The 16,387-nt window shown below is 43.7% G+C and overlaps 1 protein-coding gene across 9 annotated transcripts in view; it reads left to right on the top strand.

Annotated features, from left to right (window-relative positions):
* LOC137615393 (uncharacterized) overlaps positions 1-16,387 on the top strand; it is a 326,176-nt gene that overhangs the window by 276,287 nt on the left and 33,502 nt on the right. For all 9 annotated transcript variants that reach the window (XM_068345226.1, XM_068345224.1, XM_068345227.1 and 6 more), the window contains one exon: positions 12,623-12,771. In XM_068345226.1, the coding sequence (XP_068201327.1) occupies positions 12,623-12,771 (149 nt within the window). The remainder of the gene's footprint in view (positions 1-12,622; positions 12,772-16,387) is intronic.

Genomic DNA, 16,387 nt, shown 5'->3' with positions numbered 1-16,387 from the left:
CTGATCCTTATCGACGTTGTGTGCTTTAAAGGCCCTAGGGTTCTCTGAATGGTAAACCAGTAAGGGCTTGACTTCAAAGTCCCCGCTAGCGTTGGCACATAGGGCAAGAGTCAACCGATCCTTCATTGGCTTATGCCCAGGCAATTTCTTCTCATCGGCAGTGATGTAGGTTCGACTCGGCATCTTCTTCCAAAACAGCCCGGTTTCATCACAATTAAACACCTGCTGCTCTACGTAGCCTTCTTCCTGCACGATCTTTTCGAAGTTCTTGACAAAGTCAGCTGCAGCCTTTGTGTCTGCACTAGCAGCCTCTCCGTGGCGAACAACTGAATGAATCCCGGACCGTTTCTTAAATTTCTCGAACCAGCCACGAGATGCCTTGAAATCATCTGAGGAAGGCTCGGTTGAACTCTCCCCAGCATCACCCCCAGAGCTCTCCTCCTTCAAGTCCGTAAAGATGGCGTGCGCCTTCTCACAGATGACGGTCTCGGTGATGGTGTCGCCAACGATCTCTCTATTCTTAATCCACACTAGTAGAAGTCGTTCCATCTCTTCTATGATAGGGGTACGGCGTTTGGAAATTATGGTGATCCCCTTAGAAGGTTTCACTGCTTTAATAGCTTCCTTCTGTTTAAGGATTGTCGAGATCGTCGACATATTACGGCCATACTGTTTAGCAAGTTCACTCACGCAGACGCCACGCTCATGTTTTTCAATAATTTCCTGCTTAATTTCTAAAGAAAGCATTTCCTTCTTCCTTTTCTCACCACTACCATTACCACTGGCAAAACTAAGCCTTTTAGGACCCATACTTAACGTAAATTACCGTTAAAGGATGCACGTAAAAAATCACGATTAAAACAGAGTTAATAGCAGAACGCACAGTGCACAACCGCAAGAAGCCGACGAGAACAGAGGACTGACCCAAGCCCCGCTAATTGAGCGTCCCTCCGAGGTCGATGTGCTGCCTTCTATCGGCGGAAATAAAAAACACTTTAGGCGCTATGAGCACCGACTACGCGTACGAGTATTGTTTACTTCGGGTGTCGAAAAAAACATTCGGGTGTAGAGTCGGAACGTGTTCGAATTGTACTTCGCGTGTCAAAAAATTCGGATACAACCGGTACGACGAAAATTGCTTACTTCGTGTGTCAAAATAAAATTCGGGTGTAGAGTCAAAAATTTGCTCGAATTTTACTTTGGATGTTGGAAAATTCAGATGTAGATACGTTCGGATGTAGAGGTTCCACTGTAGTTAGTTATAAGCCCTAGGGCTCCAATGGAGAATAGCCCAGCAAGGAAAGGAAATAAATAAACTACTGTATATATGAGAAGTAAAGAATAAAAAAAAAGTATTTTAAGATCAGTAACCACATTAAAGTAAATTTGACATAAACACTATAAAGTATGAAGAGAGACTGAAGTCAACCTGCTCAACATAAAAAAATTTACGGCAAAATGTAACTCCCAAAGTTCCACCGATTCCACTGCCTGATTAGGAAGATTACAGTATTCCACAATCTGGTTATAGCTGGAATAAGTGTTGAGCCTTATGGTGGAGAAGGCAAGCCTGTTAGAGGTAACTGAATACATAGCACTATGTACAGAATGGTACAGTCTGCAAAGATTTTAATGCAAAGGTGATCAGAATTATGAAAAATCTTATGCAATACATGTAAAAGACTAACTGGATAACAATGCCAGAGATTAATATCCAGATCAGGAGTAGGAACTATAATAGGCTGCAGGTTTTTGTTCAACAAATTAAGATGAGAGCCAGCAGCTGAAGACTAGCAAGACAATCAATACTCAAAACAAGGTAGAATAAAAGAATTGAAATATTTCTTTAGAATAGATTGATCAGCGAAAGTCTCGAAAGACTTTCTCAGTAAGCCAATTTTATGTGAAATTTAAGAAGATTCTCAAAAGTAATTTTGCAATAAAAAAATTGCACCTAAAACTTTAAAGGAGTTGTATATAGTTAATGGAACATAATCAATACAAAGAATCGGATGTTTAGGAGTCACTGTCCTTGCCATACTTACGATCATACTTTGAGTGAAAGGCAGCACTAAAATGAAGGCCAGTCATACAAACTTCTTGACCACAATTAGGGATTTCTCTGTACAACTTTGGAAATTGTAAGAAGCCCAGGACAGGAGAGCAAGACATGCTTCAATAACTTTGAGAAAGCCAAATTGCAAATTTGAGAACAGATTATCATCTTCAGCATACTTATTTAAACGTTTTGCCAAAAGACGTTCAGAAACTTTAGATAGAATGGGAGTTATGGAAATTGGGTGATAATCAATAGGGTAAGAGCTACCACAAACACATTTAGCTAATAGAGTAACTTTACCAATTCTCCAATAAGAGGAAGAAGAACCTCTTCTTGCTAACATGCAAAACATAAGATAAGTTAGGAACTAAGAAATCAGTAATCTTAAAAACAAAGGAAAATTACCATTTGAGTCTACATCTCCGTAAGCATCAAGGTCCATCAAGAGTACTTTAATTTCTCGGGACCAAAAAGCTTATCTAGTTAGTTTAGCCTTAAGAAGACAGGAATGAGAAAGATCTAGCTTCTCATTACTCTGCTTGCTGTCAATCACATCAGCCAAAATGGTTGCCTTTTCCTTTGGACAGTGAGTAACAGTGTCTTGGTTTAAGTAAAGGATGAACTGTTAAATCTACACTAGAAAGTGCAGATTTAAGAGCCCACTACTTATGTTCTTGGCTTGTATCTGAAAGGGTTTCTTTTATGGTCAAATTGTTTTCCTTTTTGGTGAAAGCATAAACTCTCTGAGCAACAGCTCTAAACTCAGTATAGTTATTCAAAGTGAAATTTGACCTGTTACTCTTCCAAAGATGATAAGCCTCCTGCTTCTCCAAATAAGTGCATCTACAATCGTCATTGAACCAGGGTCTGTCTTTCACCATCGCGCGAGCGCCAGGGCGATTTCGACGGCGATTCCCGTCGGGTTTTCGCAACACGGGCAACCTGGCGAGTCTTCTGGAGCGCGTACTTCCAGATTACGATCTTCACCCCAGAAACGCAGAGCATGGCACGTGCAAGAGCAGGAAGAATCTTCAGGGAGGTCTGGGCAACACTCATCTCCTTCTTTTCAGAACCTGGTTTAGCCCTTCCTCTCCATCATTCCGTGGAAGGGGCTTACCAGGGAGTTTTCTCTCGAGAAATTCTCCGCCCGGCAGGGGGTGACTGGTCTAGCCCTTCCTCGTCACCATTCCATGGAGGGGGCTTGCTTACCAGGCATTTCCCTCTCCGATTGCGACCCGAGGATTTGTACAAGGAAGCTCCAGGAAGATCATGGGAACTTTCCTTCTCTCGGGCACAAGCACCATTGTTTTCCGTCGCCAAGTTTCGAACTTGCAGACAAACTCGATGTTGAAACATCGAGATGCAGTGACCGAGAGGTTCCTCTTGGAAGTCCCAATCGTGGATGTCGGCAAACTCAGACACACTTCCAGCCTTGGGAAGAGCTTGTTTGAACCCAAGGACGGGGAAATGGACAGCTGGTGTGTGGAGAAAGTCGAATCTCGATTCACTCCTCCAAAGGCGCTTACTTCCAGACCCTGCAGGCCTCCAGCGCCTCATCATACAGCTTCGTCAGCCAAGGTCATCGGAACCGGCTCCGGCAGCTAAGGCAAGGTGTACAATAGCAGCCCCCCCTCCTGTCAGGGACAAGAAGGACGGGAAGTCCTCCCTAGCAGGCTATTATCTTAGAGGGAGCGGCTGAGTCCGCAAACGCTAGGATTGGCAACCCCCCTGCAAGTTTCCCGCTGGGGGGATGCCTAAAGTTACGCTTTCAGATAGCAGCATCCCGCGGCCGATTCCTGCACGATCTCCGTGATCAGCCAAGGATATCGCGCCTCGTTCTTAACATCTCTGCCTCCACTGACAGCGAATCCAGTGTCGCTGAGCTTCTATGCCATGGGATCGGCAAGGGGCTATCCCTTCGGGCAGAAGGGGCCATGCTTTAGAAGGATGCCCTCCAAAGGGTCGTCGACGGCTTCCCCCCCGGCTTCAGTCTATCTTTTCCTGTAGGGAAGCATCTGAGACGGGAGTCCCGTCATCGACCACTCAGCTCTGATCAGGTTTGTCGAACAAACTTCGTTCAGCGTGGAACAGCAGAATCGATCAGACTGGTAGCGAGATCACAAGACTCCATATGCCCTGGATCGGAAGGACGGGTACTTCCAGGTCCCTTTCCATCCGTCTTCCAGGAAGCACTTGGAATTCAGTCTAGACAACAGATGTACCAGTTCAAGATGTTGTGTTGCGATCCCGCCACAGCACCGCAGGTTTTCACCTGAAGACTCACCCTGATATCCTCATGGCCACTCAGGAGCAGGCTTCTGCCTCCTTCGCTTTCTGGAGGACTGGCTAACTCCGGTATTCTCGGAATTGACCTTCTTCGACACCGAGACAAGCTTCCGGGACTTTACCTAGATCTAGGGATCATGGTAATTCGCGAGAAGCCTTCTCTGCTTCTATCTCAACATCTGGGTTATCTAGCCATGATATTGACTCCTATCTCCAAGCCTTCCCATCAGATGTCTGTAGCAAGGCTGAGGAGAGTTGCAGAACCTTTCCTCAGACAAGGAGAGCTTTCAGCCCTATCTTGGTTTCACTTCCTAGGTCTTCTTCCATCCTTGACCCGTCTAGTTCCGAACGGTCGCCTCAGGATAAGTTCCCTGTTAGGCGGCCCAAGTCCCGGTGGAATCAGAGCAACGGTTATCCGGACTTTCTGGTCCCTATGGGACCAGCGGAACGATTAGACCTGCAATGGGGGTTGACCTACGGAAACCTCTTGCAAGGGAGGGGATCTTCTCGTCCTTCCCCCCGCATTTGATGCTGTTCTCAGACTCATCAAAAAAAAGAAAAGGGGGGGGGCCCACGTTCTGATTCAGGCCTATGGTCAGGACCTGAAGGGAACCTCCACATCAATCAACTAGGATTAAAGGCCGTAGTCTGACCCTTCAACAGATCCAACAGATCCTGGCGAGTCGCTCCATGAGCGACAACTCCACAGTACTGGCGTATTTCAACTAGCAGGAAGGTACATTTTCATACTTTCGCATCTTGCAGTGGAGATACTGAGATGAACCGAAGTCCACTCAATATCACTGTCGGCTCACTTCATTCCGGGCAAAGGAATGTGCTCTCCGACAATCTGAGCAGAGACTCACAGATAGAGAGTACCTGGGGGTCTTTGGCCCCTAGTTACCAGCAAAGTCCTGACCTGGGGGACCTGCTCACGACAGCCTTGAACTTCAAGCTGCCGCTGTACTACCCCCCCCCCCCCAGTCTCAGACCCCAAGACTCTTTGGCAAGATGCCTTCCTACAACGGTGGGACAACATCGACACCGACGTCTTCCCACCATTTTGTCTGTTGAGAAGGAGGCTCAACGAGACCAGATTTTTGGTCAACCTATCGATGACCCTGATAGCTCCGCTGCGACTTTACGCAGAACGGTTTCCAGACCTTCTGCATCCCCTGGCGGAACTCCCGGGAGAGCTTCTTCCACGACACAGGCTACTCAAACAACCACACTGCAACATCTATCTCAAGCCGTAGCTTTGCCTCGGCTTCACGCCTGTAGACTATATGACACCTCCTCACAAAGGGGCACCCCGCAACAGTCGCGGAGCGGAGATCTCGTCACCTGCAGAAGTCATCCGCAGGGGTCTTCCAGACGAAGTGGAGAGTCTTCTGTGGTCGGTGTTGTGGGAAGGGTTCCTCTCCCCTTGATGCCTCTACTCCAGCAATAACGGAGTTATTGTTTATCGGTGGGAGGAAATTCAATTTTCGCTCTCGGCAGTGTAGCCTATCGCTCAGCCTTTCCCTGGCCTCCAGGCGGAAAGGAATACATAGACATTTCCTCCCTGCTGGATCTTTCTTCACTCATGCGAAGCTACGATCTTACCTGCCCCCAGTGGGAGTGAGACCTCCTCCATGGAACATGGTTCGGGCTCTTAAGACACTTAAGAGATCTTCTTGCGAACCATTACATCAGGCCTCTAATCGTCGCCCGTCTTGGAAGATGGTGCTCCTGCTCGCTCTGGCCTCGGCCAAGCGTGTAAGCAATCTTCATGGTCTTTCGTACGACGCCGCCCTTTCGAGAGGATAGGGGGAGGTAACATTCAGGTTCGTTCATGAGTTGGTTACTAGACTCAGAATCTTGGAGTCCCGGACCTTCGGTTCGACTCCTCAGATTTCGAGTCTCTGTTCTGTACAGATGACCCAGACCTTCTCCTACTTGCCAGTAAGGAACCGGAGGGGTTATCTTTAAGAACAGCTGCAGTTCGTCCTCATGTGCAAGCCCGGTTTGGGAGCACAGGAAGGACGCAGGGGAGGGTCACCAAGAATGCCTTTCTGCCCGGATTCAAGGTCTTTCATCTCGACCTGAATCCAGACCCTCCTCCGTCACATCGCCCTATAGCACACGATGTCAGATACATCGCAACGTCCCTGGCCTTCAAGAGGGACTACTCTGGGATGCAGGTGCTTCAAGCTGGAGTCTGGAAGCGTCTAACGACCTTCACAGCCCACCTCCTGCAGGACGTGACCCACAGGAGTATCGATACGTTTTCTATCGCCCTGTGGTGGCTACACAACAGCTGGTCTAACCTCAGGCTCCTTTTTGGACAGGTAGCAGAAGGTTGAGGGCATTGTTACCGGGTTTTAGACTGCATGAATGAAAGAAGTATGTCTGGCCCTTACTTCTTTCTTCATCCTCCCCTTTCCTGGGGAAAGCAGCATCCTGGTCTCTGCATAGCTGACCTCAAACCTCTGCAGGTAAACCATGCTTCCTTGTGTTCCGAGTATTAAGGTAATACTGTCGTGTCCCCTATACCCTGACGAGGTGGTATTGGGAACGTCCTAACCTAGAGTTCCGTCTAAGGAACTCCAGGTCAACTGCCTAGGACGAGTCACACTTTATTCCTTCACACACAAGCCTATGTAGGCCACACGTTCCTTGCTCTTGTGAGGTGCAGGGACTCCTTTTCTCGAGTGCTGCTCACTCGTATTCTGAGTCCCCGGGTAAGCCAAAGCCAGTAAGGCTGGGGACTTTCCACCCTTCCTAAAGGGTAAGTCACCCTATGTAAATAGCGTGGTTTGTATTTCGGTTACGGAACAAATTCGGAGATAATTTGTATTTTTCCTAACCATACAAACCTTAGCTATTTACACATATTTGCCCGCCAGCCCTGTCCCCCAAAGACAAGTCCTACCTCTAAGTGATGTGAGACATTTCACCGGTGTGTGAGGGGGGAGGGGTAGCAAGCTACCCCTCCCCTACCCCTGCTAACTAGCGCGGGGTTAGTAAACCCTCGTTAAAAATCTAATGGCTCGTCAATTTCAGCTACGCCAAAAGTAATACCCTATGTAAATAGCTAAGGTTTGTATGGTTAGGAAAAATACAAATTATCTCCGAATTTGTCATGTTAATTATGATGACCAGATTTTCATTCAAGAGAACAGGCTCAACACATAATAGTGACCAATTAAGTGCAAAAGGTCACTCAAAAGACCATTCCAGTCTACTTGAGATTTTATATGTATCTTACATGAGTATGATACATCAGGGACAAGCTGCTCAGTCTTAATTACTAACGAAACCAAGGCATGATCAGATGTCCCAACTGGAGAGCCAGCCTACAAGAGTCAGGATGAGCAGTTGCAAGTTTTTGTCCATGGATCTTGGTTTAGGCTTGCACAAAAAATGTCTTACTGTGAAAGTAATTGAGATTTCATTATGTAACAATGGAAGTATTCCTTTTTGTGGTAAATCATTCTAGAAACAAAATTATTTTGCAATGAGGTGGCTTCTCAAATTATATTTCTCTCCATCTGTGAAACTCTCCAGAATTAGTTTTATTGGAGTGTAAGCTTTTTCTTAAAATATTATTGGGTTGTTTTGAGTGTGTGTACTGTATAATATACCTAGATACTTAATATGAGACAGTTAAGGTCCTACTATGTGGACCGTTTGGATAACTTCTGTTGTACGGTTTAAACCTGTTTAGTCCTAGCCACTTTTCAGCCGAGTTGTTGTCTTCTAGATTCTTTAAATGGTATAGTCTATCCATCCTGTCAAAAACTATGTAAAATGAGAACTGAGTGATGATGGAAAATTCATAAGGTATGCTATGCAGGGGCCTATAGTGAGAGACTTGACATGCACTATATGAGGGCCTGCCTAAATAGAGTTTATAACCAAATTGTTCAGGAAGGGCAATAGATGTAAAAAGGGAGAAAGAGGATACTTTAGTCTGCAGTCCTCTCCTCCAGCTGCTGCAAGTAGGTGGTGATGCCTGTCATGTCATTGGCCAATGTGGCAGTGACATTGAGCAGAACAACAGGTAGTTATAGTCCTTCGTGATGGCTACTGTGTTCTCTTCATAGACCTTATTCTTCCTTACTTGCACCCTGTTGGTTCTCCAGAATTACCATCCAAAATTTCCAAAAGGTCTTAGTTTGGCGGTAAAGGTGAAAACGATGGAGAAGAATGTACTAGAAGTTGTTTGAGACAGCTCTCCAGATTTCTACAGCCAACTTTTCATGGTGGAGAATTCGACATGGAGGCTGGAGATCAGTCATCGATCTCTCACTGCTGAACAACTTTATCAAACCTTGTTCAGTATGGAGGTGGCAAATATCGTGTGGTCTGCTATCGGAGAGGAAGACTTCTTGATTTTGGAGAATCTGATAGACATCTATTTCTGGATACACATCCACCAGTTTTGAAGAAAGTGCCTTTGCTTTGTTCTTGAGGGAGTAGTGTACCAACTCAAGGCCTTCGGTTTTTGACAGTCCGTTGCTCCCCGTGTGTTTGCTCTGGTCTCAGCTTTGACCCACTTGAATGGGATATCTTTTGAGGTGTCTCGACAATTGGCTGATCCTGGCCTCCTTTGAGGATGAAGTATCTAGGCATGTTGATAGACACAGCAGCAGCGAGTCTCTTTCTATCGGACGATCGTATTGTCAGGCTCTGAGAGGTAGCACTTAATTCCTGTTCAAGCAAGAATTTTCCGGCTCAGTGGTGGCAATGTCTTCTGGTACATCTTTCCTCGTTGGCAAAATTCATTCCACTCCAGTTTTGTCTGAAGCATCGCTGGCTCTTTCCTTACCATCTTGTTCCAGTAGAAAAAGAGGTACGGGATTATCTTTCCTGGTGACTGAACAATGAAAACCTCCCAAGGAGAGTTTCATTAATTCCACACCTCCAGAGATGCTTCTGTTCTTGGATGCATCCAAAAAGGAGTGGGGTACACTCTTAAGGGAACAAATCAACTCTAGTCTTTATTTCCCAGAAGAAAAGCACCTGCACATTAACATGCTGGAAATGCAAATGGTGTTCCTAGTTCTACAAGCCTTGCCAACAGATGCATATCTTGCAACGATGCAGAGCTGACTGCAAGTTTCATCCCGGGTAAGAGGAATGTTCTAGCAGACATGCTCAGTAGAAATGCTTCTTCCTTTGGGGGATCATCACTGGTGATAGACCTGTTTGCCACATAGCTTAACAGTAGATTCCTGGTGTTCTGCTCTCCTGTTCCAGACCTATGGGTAGTGTTCTAGGATTCTTTCTAGCACCCTTTGGACAACCGTGACACATACCCCTTCCCTTCTGCCTGATTTGCCATTAATTAACAGGTTGTTGGATGACAGCATGTCTCAGGATTAACCAGGTGGCTATACATCAAATGGAATCAGATCTACTGATGTTCCTGGTCAAGGTGCCAAGAGAACTACCCTTATGGCCCACTCATCTCTGTCAGTCCCCCAACTGCAGAGGTAACATCACTCAGTGGAGTCCCTTGTTTTTCATGGGTGGAGTCTATCCAGCAGCTCACCTGAGTGAAATGCTTTTTGCAAGGCACTGTACAGATGTCTGGATAGCTGCAAAGATCCTCTGCAGCTGTCTACCAGGGAAAATATGCCATCTTTTGTGACCGGTGATGTAGACGGGGTTCTTTTCTGGTCAGAACCTATGCAGGAGATTATTGATTTTCTCGTCTTCCTTTGCCAAGGAAAATGAAGCTCCTCTCAGTCTCTATGGGGATAGGGTATCACTCAGCCTTGAACCAGATCTTCAGAAGTGCTTGGATGTCTCCTCCTTGTGGTGAACTTCAAGCAGTCTTCTCCACCCCAAGATCTCTGGTCCCTGGACTGGAATGTTACTCTCTCAAGTATCTTATGCGTGCCACATACGAATCTTGCATCAGACAGGGATCAGACACTCCTGACTGTTTTCGTTGTAGCCTTTGTGTTGGCAAAGCGAGTTAGCAATTTACGAGGCATCTCGTAGGTCACTAGTTACTCTGAGGGATGGAAATAGGTCCCCTTTACTTTGTGCCTGACTTTGTTACAAAGAACTAGGACCCAAAGTTCCACAATACTAGGTTTCAGTCCTTCTCTATTTCCTCTCTCAAGGAGGCATCCAGTGGGAATCAGGATGACCGACTTCTCTGTCTGTGAGGGCTCATTGCTTCAGGCCCGAGCACTAAAACCTTTTCTAAGTACTGGCAGAAACAATTAAAAAATATTCACGAACGCTTTCATTCTAGGATTAAAGAACCTTTGTGGGCAAGAGCTTACGGATTCAAGGGTATCAGCTCCACACAAGCTTTCATTGTGCTTGTGTTGAAGAAGGGCAACCTTCACCTCCCTCTACCTTCTGGAGTAAACCCAAAAGTCCTTTGATATCTTCACCTTTTAGTCCAGTGGTGGCTGTTAAACAGGTTGTGAGCTAGCCTAGATCCCTTAACGGATGCGAAGCTTCTAGTCTAAGAAAGAAATTTTGCATGAACCTAGTTTGAAAGATAGATTGATGGACCTTCTACTCTTCCTCTCCCTTCGGGTGCAGCAGTAGTAGCCATTCTATGCTGGACTGGATGTAAGATGCAGGTAAGCTTCATTATCAAGCAACCTTTCTTTTCAAACAAGAGTTCTTCCCAGGTGAGAGGGAGGAGGGATAGAATATATGCAAATCCATTTCTCATGATAATTATATATTCAGACAACATAATCCTGTATAAGGATATAGGTTAGCTTGTAACTGCATACCAAATTCCACTTGGCTGCTAAGGGGTTGAAAAGAGTCTTCACCATAGCCCCTCTACAGGGCCAGGTGCTCAGAAATTTCAGAGGAAAGTTTAACCAGTCACATTTTGGTTCATAGGAACTTCCTCACTCCTAAGAACAAGTCTCCTATAAAAGGATAATGGTTTGTAGTCTTGTAGGAAAAAATCCCAGTGTATTTTAAAGGTAATTTCTATTTTTCTTAACCATACAAACCTCAGTGCTTTAAGCTGCACTTTCTGCCTCAACCATCCCACAAGTTCCAGGCCTAAGGTAAAAAATGAGTGCCTAGCTGGCTGTTAAGGGGCCAGTAGCTTTGACTACTGTACCTTATCAAAAGTTTAATGGCTGTTCCAGCTTTGCTTAAGTCATGCTCTTATTAAAGAACTCAGGTTTGTACAGTATAGCTAGGAAACGTATTAATTATTTTTAAATTTTTTCGATCATTGTCCAATCAACTGGGAGGATCAGAGAAGCATCTCAAAACATGGCCATTGTAAAATATAAAAGATTGTGAGAAGAGACTCCTAACTCATAAGTGACTTTTTCAGTGATGGTGGGTTGTATACCAGTAGAGCAAAAATATAACTTTACTAATGAAACAGCTCTTGGAGTGAAATAAGGGTGTTTGTCCATGATTATAAACAAAATTACTGTTTATCTTCAATAAAATTTCAGTTTAGTCAAATGTTAATGCAAAAGCAGTGTAGTTTACCTTGCCTTACTGTGTGTTTACTGAATTATTTAACTTGCTCAATTTAAGAGTTACATTTGCCATAGCTTCAAGACGAAAGTTGTTTAACATATTTTTCAAGCAGTTATAGTTTTTCCTATGTTTTTAGAACTTTTAAGCCCTTTTATTGAGCGAGTTTTTGTTGTTGGATACTCTAATATTGTTCAGAATAAAATTCTTCATGGTATTTGGCCATGAGTTTAGTTTGGTATACTGTATTAGAATAAGATAGAAGTAAGTCTGATAATTTTTGAAAAATCATTTGCATATTGTAATGTTTAGGTGGGTGGTAGTCAGAGGATAAAAGTCTTCCTATCTTTTTAACACTAAAATTTGCTCTTGTATAGTACTGTATTGATTTTATTTTGGGTGCCTTGTTTCACTTTATTTTACAGTCTGTCCATACAGTAATTGATTCGACTTCTGTCAATTGCTTTGTTTCTTGAACAAGGAGATTTTTTTTTCACACTTCAAAGTTTTTTCATTGCAAGTGAATAATAGTATTTTAGATAGTTCAGAATCTTCAGGTACCAGAATTAAGCCTGTCATATTCTAGAACATTGAAAGAATATTCAGTGATAGGAAAAAACAATAGTATGTATAGTTAAATATATTTTTTTTAATTAAAAGTGTATGAATGAATGTGCTCGGTTATACAGATCTCCATTCATGATGGTATTTCTTGTATATTTTTTTTCCAAAGCATATTTCAGTTCTTAAGTGACCTTTATTGATATTGTTTGGTCTCAGCTCTTTTGTTTTTATATTAAATTTTAGGTCAAAGTCGGCGCGATTTTGTACAAGATAATGTGAAGCGACTGCGAGAGATACAAGCACGTTGTAAAGGACGAGATAATAGTAAAAGATCGCAGCCTTTGAGAGCCACTAGGGATAACTCAGCAAGCACCAATTCATCTCTGCAACAGGTAAAATTCTAATCAATGATATTGCTAGTCAAGGATATGTTGAAATTTTATTATCTTATAGAAGGTTTATAGATTCTAGATGTTCTTGCTTAGATCATCTTCTTTTAACTTTATTAGTCCCACTGTATTGCAGGGTCGGTTGCTCGCTCAAATCAACTTTCTCCATCTATTTCTATTCCTTGCATCATCTTCCCACACTCCAATCCCACACATATCCCTCCTCACTACATCCATCCAGCTCTCTTGATTGGTTCCACCTCCTCCCATTCTTATTACATGTCCATAATACTGTATCTTAGAAAAGCTTACCTAACCTTGTCTTTTACATTGCATATGCCACACATTCTTCTTATATCTTGACTATTCCGCCTTTCCAGTGCTGTAATGATATTCTTACAATCCATCTCCCCATCCTCATTTAGTTCTTTTCTATAGTACCTCCTCTATCCTCTTCAGTGCCTTTTCTGCTCTACAGTATATAATACTACAGGCCTGATAACTCTTATAGATCTTCATTTTGAGTCATAATGGCATGTTCATGTCTAAAATTACTTTTTACTTCTCTCCAGTTTTGCCATGTTTCTTTCACTTTGTATCACTGCTTTCTCAGTACTGCACACCTCTTATATTATTGAGCTTAAATAGTTAAACTCATTGTTCTGTTTTAGCAGTGTACCATCTTCCATTTGAATGTTGAATGTTTACTTCATGTCCTTTTTTACTACTAACTACTACCTATGTCTTCCTAGTGTTCAGGAGAGTTTCAAACATACATACATATACTAAGGAACTTCCCCCAATTTTGGGGGGTCGCCGACATCAAACAAATGAAACAGAAAAGGGGACCTCTCCTCTCTACATTCCTCCCAGCCTGACAAGGGACTCAACCGAGTTCAGCTGGTACTGCTAGGGGTGCCACAGCCCACCCTCCCACCTTATCCACCACAGATGAAGCTTCATAATGCTGAATCCCCTATTGCTGCTGCCTCTGCGGTCTTTCAAGGCACCGGAGGAAGCATCAGAACCTACCGGAAATGCGTCACAATCGCTCGCCATTCATTCCTATTTCTAGCACGCTCTTTTGCCTCTCTCACATCTATCCTCCTATCACCCAGAGCTTCCTTCACTCCATCCATTGACCCAAACCTTGGCCTTCCTCTTGTACTTCTCCCATCAACTCTTGCATTCATCACCTTCTTTAGCAGACAGCCATTTTCCATTCTCTCAATATGGCCAAACCATCTCTACACATTCATATCCACTCTAGCTGCTAACTCATTTCTTACACCCGTTCTCACCCTCACTACTTCGTTCCTAACCCTATCTACTTGAGATACACCAGCCATACTCCTTAAACATTTCATCTCAAACACATTCAATTTCTGTCTCTCCGTCACTTTCATTCCCTACAACTCCGATCCATACGTCACAGTTACTACAATCACTTTCTCATACAGAACTCTCTTTACATTCATGCCCAACCCTCTATTTTTTACTACTCCCTTAACTGCCCCCAACGCTTTGCATCCTTCATTTACTCTCTGACGTACATCTGCTTCCACTCCACCATTTGCTGCTACAACAGACCCCAAGTACTTAAACTGATCCACCTCCTCAAGTAACTCTCCATTCAACATGACATTCAACCTCACACCACTCTCCCTTCTCGTACATCTCATAACCTTACTCTTACCCACATTAACTCTCAACTTCCTTCTTTCACACACCCTTCCAAATTCTGTCACTAATCGGGCAAGCTTCTCTTCCGCGTCTGCAACCAGTACAGTATTATCCGCAAACAACAACTGATTTACCTCCCATTCATGGTCATTCTCGTCAACCAGTTTCAATCCTCGTCCAAGCACTCGAGCATTCACCTTTCTCACCACGCCATCAACATACAAGTTAAACAACCACGGCGACATCACACATCCCTGTCTCAGGCCCACTCTCACCGGAAACCAATCCCTCACTTCATTTCCTATCCTAACACATGCTTTACTACCTATGTAGAAACTTTTCACTGCTTGCAACAACCTTCCACCAACTCCATATAACCTCATCATATTCCACATTGCTTCCCTATCAACTCTATCATACGCTTTCTCCGGATCCATAAACGCAACATACACCTCCTTACCTTTTGCTAAATATTTCTCGCATATCTGCGTAACTGTAAAAATCTGATTCATACAGCCCCTACCTCTTCTAAAACCACCCTGTATTTCTAATTGTAAATTGTCTTATTCCCCCTCATTTGTCCAATGAGACTTTATTCAGTAAATCAATATGGCCAATAAACTGAGCTTTTAGAGAAGAAGCAATGTGAACATCAGGAGAGGTTCATAGAAATAATAAAATTGTAAACCTTATTGCTCATTTGTCAAGTAAGACTACTCGGTGAAGCAAAACATGGAATGAAAATTGAAAATACAGTGAGCCCTCGTTTATCGCGGTAGATAGGTTCCAGACCCGACCGCGATAGGTGAAAATCCGCGAAGTAGTGACACCATATTTACGTATTTATTTAACATGTATATTCAGACTTTTAAAACCTTCCCTTGTACGTAGTACTGTTAACAAACTACCCTTTAATGTACAGAACACTTAATGCATGTACTACAGTACCCTAAACTAAAACATACATACATACATATACCAAAGGCACTTCCCCCAATTTTGGGGGGTAGCCGACAACAACAAGAAACAAAACAAAAAGGGGACCTCTACTCTCTACGTTCCTCCAGCCTAACCAGGGACTCAGCCGAGTTCAGCTGGTACTGCTAGGGTGCCACAGCCCAACCTCCCACATTTCCACCACAGATGAAGCTTCATACTGCTGAGTCCCCTACTGCTGCTACCTCCGCGGTCATCTAAGGCACCGGAGGAAGCAGCAGGGCCTACCGGAACTGCGTCACAATCGCTCGCCATTCATTCCTATTTCTAGCACGCTCTCTTGCCTCTCTCACATCTATCCTCCTATCACCCAGAGCTTTCTTCACACCATCCATCCACCCAAACCTTGGCCTTCCTCTTGTACTTCTCCCATCAACTCTTGCATTCATCACCTTCTTTAGCAGACAGCTATTTTCCATTCTCTCAACATGGCCAAACCACCTCAACACATTCATATCCACTCTAGCCGCTAACTCATTTCTTACACCCGTCCCTCTTAATGAGAGAATGCCTTGATGAAGTCATTGAGCTTCAGCACGGCATTTCATTCCCGTGCTGAATCTTGGTGACGGGCAAGAGGGCTCTCGAACTTCGGGAAATTGCTCCCCCAGTTCGAATCTAAATTTCTCTCTTTCATCTTTTTCTTCTGCTTAATATTACTTCGACCTTCTCCTAATTTTATCAAATTTCCTTTCTTTCATCTTGCTGTCCTATCTCTATGATTATTATTTTTCTTAGTTTTATATATATATATATGTAGATGTATGCATATATATATATTTATTTATTTTATTTGTTCATTTATTTTTTTATCTATTTTTTTTCTATTTTATTTAAATAGCGTGGATATTTCCACATTCGTTATTACTGCCAGCTTAGATGAATGGGAGAAGGGATCACGGTTGGGAGGTATTCGCATTCAAAGCTATATATGAGAGTA

The sequence above is a fragment of the Palaemon carinicauda genome, chromosome 21, assembly GCF_036898095.1.
Source record: "Palaemon carinicauda isolate YSFRI2023 chromosome 21, ASM3689809v2, whole genome shotgun sequence".
Taxonomy (NCBI): Eukaryota; Metazoa; Arthropoda; class Malacostraca; order Decapoda; family Palaemonidae; genus Palaemon; species Palaemon carinicauda.
This window is presented reverse-complemented; position numbering and strand designations above follow the sequence as displayed.